At 32.3% G+C, this 14,361-nt stretch overlaps 1 protein-coding gene across 1 annotated transcript in view; it reads right to left on the reverse strand.

Annotated features, from left to right (window-relative positions):
- Positions 1 to 6,365: 6,365 nt before the first annotated feature.
- Positions 6,366 to 14,361, reverse strand: part of LOC134706089 (slit homolog 1 protein-like) — a 32,411-nt gene continuing 24,415 nt past the window's right edge. Inside the window, exons 13-16 of the mRNA XM_063564798.1 lie at positions 11,733 to 11,881; positions 10,532 to 10,702; positions 7,518 to 7,574; positions 6,366 to 7,040 (exon numbers count right to left, since the gene is read on the reverse strand). Coding sequence (XP_063420868.1) covers positions 7,543 to 7,574; positions 10,532 to 10,702; positions 11,733 to 11,881 — 352 coding nt within the window. The 3' untranslated portion in view covers positions 6,366 to 7,040; positions 7,518 to 7,542. The remainder of the gene's footprint in view (positions 7,041 to 7,517; positions 7,575 to 10,531; positions 10,703 to 11,732; positions 11,882 to 14,361) is intronic.

Below are 14,361 nucleotides of genomic sequence, written 5' to 3' on the forward strand. Positions count from 1 at the left end.
TTTTTGTTTTTGAGTTTTTGTTAGGTTGAGAGGTTGAGAGGGTTTTACACCTTATGTATACTATTAAGAGCAGATTGTTACTAGCTTTTTACGAGGGATACCAATCTTCTCTATCTGCTCAATTATCTCTCAGCTATGTGTTGTTTAATTTGTTACCTATGTGTAATTTAAGTTGTTATATCGCATGTTTTAGCCTTATTGTCTTTTACAGATGAATTTCATTTAAAAGTACATTGTACTTGATATGACGTCAAGTACATAAGAAAGTTACGGGTATTAGAAAAATCAAAAGATGGTCTAGTAATTATGACAGTCAAATAAAAAATTTGAGTCAAAACGTAAAACTTAAGCATTGTCTCTGATTATTTGATGTGAATTCAATTCATTGTTATTTAAATAATCGATTTTTGATTGGTCTTGACGAGAGGGTGACATTAAAAAAAAAGTCTCCCACTCAGCCATGGGAGAGAGTAATTTGTCTCCCTTGTATTAGCCAATCAAATAAAGCCAACAGTAGTATACTGCTGTTAAAAAAATCATAAATCCATAGAGAAAAAACAAATACGGGTTACAAACTTAAACTGAGGGAAACGTATCAAATATAAGAGAACTACGACACAACACCGAAATGTAACACACACAGAAACGAACTATAATGTAACAATGGCCATTTTCCCGACTTGGTACAGGGCAATTTATGAAAATATGGCATTTTAACGTGAAGTATAATAGAGTAAACTGTCTACCTCGTATTGGCCAATAAAAATCTTGCATTATAACGTAAAGTATAATAACAACATTTAACATAATGTCATAATAGGAATGTTAGCAAATGAACTTATACATGTATGTGTGTGTTCATTTGTGTGTACATGTATTTGTGCGACGCCGAGTGAATGAGGTGATAGTTTAACTTTTTTCAATTGTCTTGTAATTAAGAAAATAGTCACTTCAATGTTTAAGTCAAAAGGTATGGAAAGCCAACGGGGTCAAGATTCTTAATGTGTAAATTGTCAATGTGTAAGTTGTCAATGTGTTAATTTCAAAATATTTAACTCGTAAATTGTTAATTTGTAAATAGTTATATATATATATAACACCTGTTATGATTGGATATAGCTTTCCCGTCATTAGGACTCGAGGAGCCCTGGGTTGTTGTATGGTTTCTAGAGATCGACTCGATATCCCGGATGTTATGACGTCCATATAATCAAATTTGAATTTAAACATATTCAGAGTAGGGGCCTTGTACTTCCAATAATCTAGAGACCTTACTCTTCAAATTTATTTACCGTTCATATGAAACTCTAGTCAGAACTAGAGTTCCATCCGGACTTGGCCAAAGGTACTAGGATTATAATTTAATACGCCAGTCGCCCGTCTCGTCTACATAAGATTCATCAGTGAAGCTCAGATCAAAATACTGTAGATTCGTTTATTTTCGTGGGTTTTAAATTTTCGTGGATTACTGAAAACTTATATATTCGTGGATATTTGATTTCGTGGTTTCGCCACTCTCTGTATACAAAGCCTATTGAAAATATGATATTCCTTGGACATTTGAATTCATAGTTCACCTGTACCCACGAAACCCACGAACATTGGTATCCAACGAATACTAATGAATCCACAGTAGTTATAAAACCAAACTGGTACAAAGTAAAAGAGCATTGAGGACCCAAAGTTCTAAAAAAAAATGTGCAAAATTAAATACGGCTAAAGTAATCTATTCCTGGGATAAGAAAATCCTTAGTTTTTCCCCCAAAGTCAAAGTTTTGTGACAGGAAATTTATATAAATGACAATATAATTGATATAAATGTCAACACCGAAATGCTGACTACTAGGCTGGTGATACCCTCGGGGACGAAACGTCCAACAGCAGTGGCATCGACCCAGTTGGGTAACTTGCATCATTGTAATTTCTAGATTCTTAATTCGTAAATTGTCCATTTGTAACTTGTATCTTTGTAATTTCAAAATTCTTGAAAACTGTCAATTTGTAAAGCGTACCAGTATCTGTATGATTTCAAAATTCTTGATAAGTAAATTGTCAATTTTTATATTGATGGTTTATAACTTGTAACATGTCGATTCGTTAAATGTCTTTGTTTGAAATGTGGATTTGTAAAATGTTATTGTTTTATTATCCAAACGAAAATAATGACAACAGATGGCACTCTGTATCTTCTTCGGTGTATAAGCCTCCTGTAAGTAGGACCACCTCCATATGGATATATATACCTAAGTGATTTTTATCAATTTTAAGTACAGCAAATGCGTCTAAAAGAAAGCAAAACAAAAAATTGCATATTAACAAGATTCCAGTTTTAGTTTGTTTACTGACGTGGCGTTTCGTTCGAGAATGGAAACTATATAAAAATACATCCCGAATAGTTCAACCTATCCACGTAATCGATCTCTCCTAATAGACAACTTTCGAGTTCGATGCATTTCCGTATAAAACTCTGGTTTTAGTGAATGTCATTTCTGCGTTTAGTGGCGTCGTCACTTCCATTTCAATGTTGAGCGAGTGGTTGGAAAACTATAATTCTATATTGTAAGAATTAATCGGCAAATTTAATTCTCAAAATTGACAGTCAACATTGCTGTCATTAGGGAATATTGTCATTAAGAACCTACAGAACAACCATTATTTCTAGTTTATCCTGCACAATGACGATCACTTGATGAATGTAAATAGTGCAGGGATACAGGCAACCCCCTATATCTGGTAGACGACGTCATAAAGGCGCGTATAATTGACGAGTTTTTCCGGTGACGGATGAAATCTAAAGTGGTCTATTGCGAGGTAATGATATAGTCGTTGGAAGATAACGACTAGATTATTCAGGTTAATACAATAAGGAGATGTGTTAATAAACCATATGATTGCCAATGAGACAACTCTCCACACAAGTTACAAAATAACAATATACATAATGACAATTTATCAATAAAGAATTTTGAAATGAAAAAGATACAAGTATCAAATTAACAATTTACGAATTAAGGGTTTTGAAGTTAGACAGTTACAAGTTACAAATTGAAAATTTACCAATTGACAATTTACACATTGAAAACTGACAAGTTACGCTTTTAGCATTTTGACCCCGTTGGCTTACCATAAATAAGGAAACGATCCTTTAACTTGAATTGGGTATGGTTTCCCTTATGAACAACAAAAGTCACCATTTTGTGTCGTCATGCAATTCGAAAAAAATATAAATAAGAACTTTTGTTCCTTCTCCTCGATAAAATTGTTTTTTTTCTTTAAAGTTGAAATCAGAAGATTTATTTAGAAACAAAAACATATCCCCTTCAAATTAGTTGGTATATCCTTAAAAATTGAAAGGTCAACAATAAATATAGCAAAATCCGAGCTTTTACCTGTAAAACTAATTTACATTCATTTAGTAATTTTCTTTCCCGATCAGAGATACAATACACAATATCAAATTTTGACGGGGCACAATTCATTGTATTGTATGTAGAAATAAAACACCAAACGGAGATTCAAATCTGCTGTACACGAATGCTAAGGTCAAGAATACCACGTCTAACCATAGATGAAAAACGGGGATATAATGCATTATCTCATTTAATAACTTGAATATGACGTTTTGATTTTTTTTAAATATGTGAATATTTGTATAAAAAATGCAAAACAGTTCTTAAATTTGTCTTAAAGGTCATCAAATCTCCAATTTCAAATACATATGTTATTGATACATAATATAATAATAGAGTCACTGAGATCGTTCGTGCCCATTGGCTGTTCCTTAACCTTGAATCTATAGTATTGCAACGGCGATAAAAACGCAAATATAAGTTGACTATTTACTAGATAATTCTGTTGATCCTTATCTTTATACCGTATCCTTTTCACATAATCTGACGAACGATTAACTCAGTACACTAATTAGATGGCATACAACGAGGCATTGAATTCGTCTGTTGAAAAGTCTATACACAACTCTTCTTTAATGATCTTTAATTATAGATAACATGCATCGTTCGTTGATATACAAATTACGATTTAACAAGACATAATCACAAACAAATACATTCTTGACGATTTCATTATTTTTTGGATCCATTTTTCTGTATAAACGTCAAATTCTTTCATATAGCTATATATAGTCAATCACAATAATATGTTTAATGATAATGTTAATATATCGAGCGAATATATGGCAGATTTTGTCTATTTCTATTGCTTACATGCATGTTTCCTTTGGTTTCGGAATTTCCGACTGTGAGACTTAGCATTTTGACCACGTTGGCTTACCATAAATAAGGAAACGACCATTTAACTTGGATATGGTTTACCTTATGACCAACAAAAGTCATCATTTTGTGTCGTCATGCAATTAAAATATCACAATGTGCACACAGAAATGGCACACTTCAAGTAGTGATGTAAAAGGTAGAATGTCGATCTTTAATGGCCGACATGCTGTTCTTTTTGCTTTCTGTTTTGGTTTTAAGTGGTCGACGCCTATGTTGTGCCGATATTAATGATTAATTATGGAACAACTCACATGAGTAGCAATCAAATATATATATCTAGCAAACTATGGTATATAATACTGTCAACCACAGTGGCAGATAACAAAAATACATTTGCTTTATATCAGTAAGCGGACGTTAAGAGATCCACGTGACGTCAGTTTTTAACTGTAATATAATAATTTCATATGTTTTCCTTTAAGAATATTGCCCGAGATACATGTCCAGTCATAATGTCACAATTGGATATGTACACATATGATAAAGCAACGAACAAGATGACTATACTTTTATATACTTATACAAGAGTACATCAACTTGACGATAGTCAGTTGAAACACAAACATATAGTATCGGTCAACTTAATTTAGGTGGTGACCGAAATACTAATAAAGTGTCGATTTCAGTTGTTCTTTCTAGTAAATAAATAAGGGAGATGTTGTCTAAAAGAGAGGCGAAAGATAGCAGAAGGACACTCAAACCTGTACATTGAAAATAAATTGCCAAAAGACCAAGAGACAATAGAATACATAACCCAAAAAAAAGACTGTGCAACAAGAAACCCACAAAAACTGGAGTGATTTCATGTTCTCCGGAAGTGAAGGAAATCCTGCTCCACATGTGGCACCTGCCGTGTTGCTTATCTTTATACAAACCCGGCAATAATTCATTGGTACATATGTAGGTCACATCATAAAAAGCAGGCAGGGTTGTATTCACGACATAAGGAACATATCCGCTATCATCTGTGAAACAATATTCTATAACGGTCAAACAACACGTGATGCTATCCGTTAAATTTATAAATGAATGCTTTCGTCTTGAAAGATATTATCATATCAAGAAATTAAGACCGGCACCTTTTAATTTTTATAGTTTCCATAAGATATACCAAATGTATTTAAAACTTTACATAATGTTTTTTTTTTCTTTGATTATGTTTTGAATGGGTTATATTTTATGTGAGTTTTATGATGAATCGTCCAGCACAACTACCCCCGCCCTTTCCCATTGGAATACCCTCTGTTATATTATCAATCCATCAAATTAAAACTAAAGTCCATAATGTTGATGATATTTTCTTCGGGTAATATGTTTTGAGAATAAGTAAGGTTTTTCTAAAGGTAAGATTTTTTATCACACAAAACAAGAAATGAATATCTATGATTCCCATTTTATGTAAAAAAACCTAAAAAAAACAACTCTTTTATTAGTCGATGTACTCAATCATCCAAATAATCATGGGTAGTAGAAGTGTAAAGTACATGACGAAACGTAAGGATATAAGGACCCCTGCATGACCTTCTGGATTACGCTAGTTTTGGTTTTGGTTTTGGTTTTGGTTTCATGTTTCTCAATTCTTTTTGATTATATGTTTTGTTTTGTATGCTGCCGTTTGAATACCAAAAAGTAAATGCTTTTTTTCCATGACATTGTCAGTTGGTTTTCGACTTCTGAGTTTGATTATCAAGTTAGTATTATATTCCAACTATTAACAATCCAATTAATGATGTTTTTATATGGGAACAATACGTCAGAGGCTTTTTCTGCTTGAGCGTAGAACATAAACACATTTGGTTAAAAACACCAAACCATTCACAATCACACTACATCTTCTTTTTTATACAATCTAATTTTTGAAAGGGTTACATATATACGGGCACTCCTAAATCTAAAATCGGTTAGTTCTAATTAATTCAGTCTCTACTGCATCCATCAGAAATTTTACTTAAGAGTTACAGAGCATGGTTATGTATTCTACATACATTTTATTAGATCGTCATAGCCTTGTTCGTTTCATATTTATGGCAACAAAATCAACACAACTAATGATGAATTTTTACCCTCATTTATTAAGATAAAAGTCGCATACATAAATGATAAAAAAATTGAAAATGAAAGTTAACCACAATATAAAGTTAAACCCAGACAATATTATCAAATGATAAAAACTGCAAATGCTTCAATTTGTCATCGTTTGATCGCACACTATTTCATTAATTTATGTCATACACTAATATGATATCATAAACAAAAGCAATGTAATAAAGGTTCTAATTCTCATATCAGCTAATAAATGGTTTCAATACAACGTCATACAACAAAGTTTGCGCTCGAGAGAATTTTAAAGTAAACTACACAAAATGATAGCAGAGTATTTGCCAGACAAAAACAACAAGACAGATAATGACTTTTTCCACAATATTGACGAAGATGACTTTTCACACATAATGAAGATGACTGTTCCCACAATAATGACGATGACTGTTCCCACAATAATGACGATGACTTTTCACACAATAATGAAGATGACTTTACCACAATATTGACGAAGATGAACTTTCCCACAATATTGACGAAGATGACCTTTCCCACAATATTGACGAAGATGACGTTTCCCACAAAATGAAGATTACTTTTCCCACAAAATGACAATGATAAATCATTTAGTATTTCTCCAAGTTATCAATCGATGTTGGTTGTCCCTTTTTTATAGCATTTCATAGCTTTCCTTTTGCGCTGTTTTTCCTGAAAGAAAAGTAATAAAGAGATACATTTACTTGAATTATTGCAAGTTATAACATTCTATTTTATTGGTCTCCATTTTATCAATGATAAATAGTCAATTTAGAAAAGTGTAATGAGCTTGAAAATGCTGTAAGATATTTATTAGAGCTTATCATTATGCCATGAAACTGTTTTGTTTCTTATGAGCCAGTAATATTTTGATTGCGTGTGAACTCGTATGGTTGTTGTTGTTTTAACAGCAGGGTTTCCTTTTGCCCCTCTAGTCTTATTGCGACAGGAAGTCAAGCGGTTAACAAAGGTTCTTGTCATGTGATTAATATATTCTGAATGGATTAAAAATAGTTCGTGTCGTTCATATGTCCTGCTCGTTATCTTAAATATAACTATAATGGGAAAACAAATTACGTGATATGTTGTCGAAATCTGTTCCTGATTAATGGCCTATCCTAGCTTAATCATAATGGGAAAACAAATTACCTGATATATTTTCCCGAGAAGTGGTCTATCTAGCTTTCTTTGAATGACTGCACGATTCTGTAAACAGATACATGTATATACAATATATAATCTCATTGTTTGAAGGTTTCATTTAACGAGATTTCTATAAACTAATTTTGACTATTCGTTATTATTTAATAGTAATATTCAACTTTTTCTGTTTCGAAAATTGAATGCTCATGGTATATCTTTGGTGTTTTGTTGTTAAATCTATTGACAACTTTAACAGACTAGGAACGAAAAAACAGGAACTACTTCATCAATGCCTTTCTAGTCTAAAATACTATATGTTGCCCTGTACAAGTGTGTTGTTCATGTTTTTTGGTATGCTACCTTATTGTATAAGCATGAATTAACATTGGAATGTTCATAGTTTTCTGTAAACTATTTACCAAACTTTGAACTTTTGGAATAACTAAGGATTTTCGACCCCAGGAATTATATGTTACCATAGTTGTATTTAGCAACACATTTCGGAATTTTATGGTCTCAATACTCTTCATTTTAATTATTCATTTGGTGTATCTAATATTTTTGATTGGGGCGTCACTTCAGTGGATTTTGTCGATTAAAGCCGGGTCTCTAAAACGAGTTATTTGACCCACGCCTCCTTTTGTTCGTGTATTTGTCCTTGTGATAAAAGAAGTGTATAGTTTCCACACATAAAATTAGCTAGAGGCTCTTAAGAGCCTGTGTCGCTCACCTTGGTTTATAGGCATGTCAAACATGAAACACACTTTCCAACGTTGTAGACGAGAATATACTTCACGTTAAAATCTCAATTTTGTTGATCTTGTATTATCGATCTTTTAGTCTTTTAAGTTTTTTTTTACTTATTAATAGATCTCGCCTTGCTGATAATTTTTGTGATGTAAAAAAACTATTTTTCTATTATAATTTTAATCATATGAGGCATAATAGAAAATAAAATATTTATTGTTTTCGTGATAATAGACAAAAATGGAAAAAAAAATGTTTGTCCCTTATGGGCAATAACTCCTATAAGAATTGTCTAACAGTTTTGACATATATAGACAATTGGTAGAGCTCATTATATGAACATATGTGTTCCTTTCAGAACTTTTCTAATCATAAAGGTTAATTTTGTTACGAAAAAACTTGCATTGTAACTCGATATTCTATTTTTATCCACGTCTGCCATGTTGGTTGGAAGGCGGGGTCATCTGAAACATGTTTTCTAACTAGATACCTAAATGATGTTTCTTTTCAGAGGAGAGTTTATTGTAAATGATTACAAAAATTGCGAAAAATTGACTTTAAAGGAAAATTACTCCTAAAACGGTCAATTGACCAATTTGGTTATTTGACTTCTTTGTAGATCTAACTTTGCTTAACAGTTTTACTGTTTACAGTTTAATTCTATCTATTATAATAATCAACATAATAACCAAAATCTGCCAAATTTCCTGAAAATTATCAATTATGAGGCAGCAACCCAAAAACCGGTTGTCTGTTGCTTTTGAACACTTTTACCCCTGGAAGATTTGCTCTAAATGCTTTGGTTCAGAGCTATAAGCCAAAAAAACTGCATTTTACCCCATGTTCTTGATCTTGATTGATGGGCGGGGTAATCGCCAACTTTTTCCAAACAAGATACACTATGAATGATTTAAGCAATGGTTGGTTTCATTTGGCCCAGTAGTTGCAGAGGACAAGGTTTTTGAAAATGGTAATTACTGATCAAAACAATAGTTCCGTTTGGAAAAGTGACAGGTGTACACCGTTTTTTTAGCTCACCTGGCCCAAAGGATAAATATCTATCTGCCCTGAAATTTTCAGATGAAATTGACAACTGGTTGATAGGTTGATGCCCCCAATTTAGCCTTTTTTTGGTTATTATCTTGAATACTTTTATAAATAAAAATAACTGTAAACAACAATAATGTTTAGCAAATTAAGCAAATTAAGACCTACAAATAAGTCAACATGACCAAAATGGTCAGTTGACCCCTTAAGGAGTTATTGCTCTGTATAGTAAATTTTTAACAATTTCCATTAATTTGGTAAATTTTGATAAGTTTTTAAAACATGTTTTCCTCTATAACTAAAGGGCCAAGTTCATGACAGATAGAGCAAATTGTAAGTAGCAAGAATGATCAGTAAAGTATGATCTACAAACACATCACCATCACCAAAACACAATTTTGTCATGAATTCATCTGTTTCCTTTGTTTAATATGCACATATACCAAGGTAAGCGACACATGCTCTTAAGAGCCTCTAGTTTGTTTGAACACGTAAACCACTAACACAATGTGACAACGTTAAAGATAAAATAGATTAACCATTCAAATATTTCATATTTAAAATAAATGTTTTATTATGTACTTTAAAAAGACACTAGCTGTCAAATTCATGTTGAAGGATTTGACTAAAATTCTCACATTTCATTTATAACTAGGTAAAACATTTATCCATATTATGAAGAGTGTAAAATGAACAATTTACAAAGCATGGGCTCGGGAATAGTAACTTCGTTTAGTGCTTTTTTTTTTAGTCTAGATAACATCTAACTAACTATCAAGTTGTGACCTCAGGATACTACCGATGGTCATATTAGCGATATCGAAATACATATAGATATTATTGGAAAGAACTCGTGCATTTTGATTTTTCTGGGTCTGTTCAATTTCATATTATAGATTTCTTTTTTTAATAACCATGGTTTTTACCTGTATAAGAATTATATTTTTTTGATCAAATCAGTCACTTTCAATGTTGACAATCTTTACCTTTAGTTTAAATAATCCAACACGCACATTACATGCGTTATCTATCTCTAGCTAAACGGTTTAATTGAAGTTCACATGATAACGGATTCATTGAGGTAGAATTATTCACTCGCAGTTGAATTAGTATTTCACCATCTCAATTTCATTAAACATTGATCAAAAAGAAACCATATTTAAAAAATTTGTATATCTTGTAGCTAGTGTCCCTTTAAAGAATTATATGATTTTCACTAAATTTACTTGAATGACATTTTCTTAAGTTGCAAAAAGATGTTTCAGTTTCGGAACCAATACAATTGAGTCCACCGTCAGACGGTGTGGGGTTGTCACATGTTCTGGTTTTGGTAATGACGCCATTTCCACAAGATACAGAGCATGACGAGTTGGACCAAATACTCCATCCTCCATCAACTATTAAAATATATTGAACAATTATTCATTATTAGTCAATTTTACAACATTGTCAAACAAAACAATCATGCTCAATCTTTATTCATGAGTAATATTCATCGTTTAACTTTAAACTTGTTTTACAATTACATTAAAAGATAAACGATGAATTGTTCAGATACACGGTTATCTATGAAAATATATAATACAGGGCAGCGTTCAATATCGTAGCTGCTACGTAGTGCTACGTATATTTTGACTATTGAACGTGACGCTATAGACTAGCTGCTACATATATATTGATAGCAGGTACGTAGCCGCTACGTAGGTGCTACGATATTGAACTCAACCCAGGTAACATCGTAAGAATGTCATAATTAAATTGTTGTCACATGCTTATTGAAAATTATTAAAGATTGTGTTGCATTTTAATTAGATCGCTTATAGGCCGAAAATTATGTTATTTTGTTAGCATCGCATGCATTGTTTGATGTTTCCAATGGATTTAGTAGACAACTTTCGAATTCGATGCGTTTCCGTAAAAAAACTTTGGTTTTAGTGAAAATCATTCTTGCGTTTAGGAGCGTCCTCACTTCCGTTCAAATGCCGAGGAAGCGGTTGGAAAACTATAAAGCTATGTACGAATTATTCGGCGTATTGAATTCTCATAATTGTCTATCAGCACAGCTGTCATTAGTGAACTGTGATTAAGTACCTACAGAACAAATACTATTTCTATTTTATCCTGCACAATGAAGATCACTTAAGACGCTTGATAAACGTTTATAGTGCAGGATACAGGCGAATCCCTCTATCTGGTAAATGACGTCATAATGGCGCGCATAATTGACGGGTTTTTTTCGGTCTATTAATCTGGATAACGTCAAAATGATTGACAAAGATAAAGAGATTTTTACTTCTTATACAAAGAAAGAAAAAAGAACTATATGTTCTTGTCGCAGAGTTGCTACAGAGGCCAAGTTATGTACGAATAAATTTGAAAAACATGAGTGAATTCGTCATTTATTTGGAAATATATTTCACTGCTAACCTGGTATTTTGCAGTCTGAAGTATTGAAACTTTTAATCTCTGTCGTTGTGTTGAAATCCTCACAGGAGCCTAAGACAAAATCGATCGTGGTCAACCTTTTTGTTACATTTTTCATCAGGCAGCATTTCAGTGGGTTAACGCTGATATTCCTTAAATGATATTTTATACAAAGTTAATGCTTAAGTTCTGTACATTTGCATGTCTGCAATTTCACTTATTCCACTTATTGCGAAACAAATTGAAATATCAATGATAAGAAATATAAAATATGACAACATTATAAAAATGGAAAGAACTAACAACATAGTAAAACTACTTCTAACGCAACATCGTTTGTTACGTTCAAACTTTATGCTAGGAATACGCTCGCGCAAGAACAGACGACGACAGAAAGATTTAAATTGGATAATTTTGCATTGTTTTCTGTCAGTTTCACTAGAATGGAAACAGCAAGGTTTTATTTTAAGCTTCGAATTGTTAATTTGATGGTCGCAATTAAATACATGTTGACGTTTACCCTAATAAGTCGCCAGTAAACTTAATGTACGGCCATCAACTCACAAATTGATGCCGTCGAAACTTAAAATACTATACAGTTATCATTTATTTTTTGCTAAAAAATACACAAATCGTCAAATCAAAATATATATAAAATGTGCTTTTGAATGAGACAGTTATCAATGCCATTCACTACAAAAGACAAACTGATGTTATGCATAACATTTACAAAACAAACTTATCACGTGATACCTGATTCAAACTTATGGTCTTAATAAATACCAAATATACGTATATACTTTGGTTAATATTTGTTCTACAGATAAGTTCACATTAAGAAATAAATTGTTAATGTTAAACAAAAAAGGATTCAAATGTCCCCGCTTTCCACATATTTTATCTATCCACGGTACAAGGGCAATAACTTTCGTTTTTTATATCAATTATTAATATCTTAGAGAAATGAAGACTGAAGACCAAATGCTATACGATTTCCGCTATAATCAATTTTTCTACGAGGAATAACTAGGACCGTTTTTTAAAGTACTGAAGCCATTACTGATTTAAACCTATAAGAGAAGTTTAAAAAAAATCTAGCACTTTAATGTACACATGGTATTGCTGAAAACTCTTTTTCCAATAAATCAAATTGATATAACTCTTTATAGATAACTGATCGGCACTAATTTTTTAAATAGTCAAAGACAAATATCACAATACAACGGTAATTTTCCAATTGATGCAGTTTTCTTCCATGTTTCCAAGAGACATAACTTTTTTTAAGATTATTGATCGATACTGATTTTCAAACTCGTCCAAGACTTAGCTGATGTAAAAATGTAATGTAAAAGAGGGACGAACGATACCAGAGGGACAGTCAAATTCATAAATCTAAAATAAACTGACAACGCCATGATTAAAAATAAAAAAAGACAGGCAAACAATAGTAAACATGACACAACATATAAAACTAAAGAATAAGCAATAAGAACCACAGCAAAAACTGGGTGTGATCTGGTGCTCCGGAAGGGTAAGCAGATCTTGCTCCACATGTGGCTCCCGTCGTGTTGCTCATGTTATAACAAAATCCGGTAAATAGTCTTAATTCGGTAAGTCACATTCATGAAAAGGAACTTTCATATAATTTTGACAAGAACTGTACACGTGATTTGGCTAATCAAGAAGATTAGCAGACGGACAGACGGACAGACGGACACTTGGTATGTCTATGTCCCGAACAACGCGTCGGTCGAGGGACAAATAACTAAAAAGTAGATGATCAAAAGATAAGGCTGAACGTAGCAGTGACAATTTCAATAATTACCACGTCATATTAACATAACAATTGCAGTAGATCAACGTTGTTCACGATAATAACATTACCAGGGCCGCGTTCAATATCATAGCTGCTACGTAGTGCTACGTAGATTTTTGTCTATTGAACGTGTAGCGAGCCTATAGTTTCTACATATATATTGATATCAGCTACGTAGAACGCAACCCTTGTAAAATAGATTATCAATGTTAACGATGATAAAATTTAAAATTCCAGTAAATTACATATGTTTTCGTAAATAAACTTACAACAGATGATTAACGATGATCACGATTAAAACTTTACACTCATTATACTTCTGATATTCACGATAAAAACATTACACTCACTGTATTTTATCGATATTCACAGAAATAACATTACACTCATAGTATATTACCGATGTTGATGATAAAAAAAACTTACAATAACCGTAGTTTACCAATCAGGGATTGGCACGATTGCTGTCAACTGTAATCGATTAATACATCAGCTATATATGTACGTAATTTAATATACAATACTATAAATAATTGCAACATTAGAATACCATAGTTCAATAGTCATACATCGAGAAAACTGAAACAAATACCGGCCACAAACCAAAATCGAGGGGAAAACATCAACTATAAGAAGAAAACAATAGAACAACAGTAACACTGAATTGCAAAATAAAAACAAAACGCCAACATACATAGAAACGGACTTTTTGATAACAACTGCCATTTGCTTTAGTACAGGACATTTTAAGACAAAAACGTGGGTTGAAACTGGAATTAGGGCTAGTCAAACCTCCCGCTTATAAGGCAATGCTAA

This window comes from Mytilus trossulus, chromosome 2, assembly GCF_036588685.1.
Source record: "Mytilus trossulus isolate FHL-02 chromosome 2, PNRI_Mtr1.1.1.hap1, whole genome shotgun sequence".
NCBI classification, from domain to species: Eukaryota; Metazoa; Mollusca; class Bivalvia; order Mytilida; family Mytilidae; genus Mytilus; species Mytilus trossulus.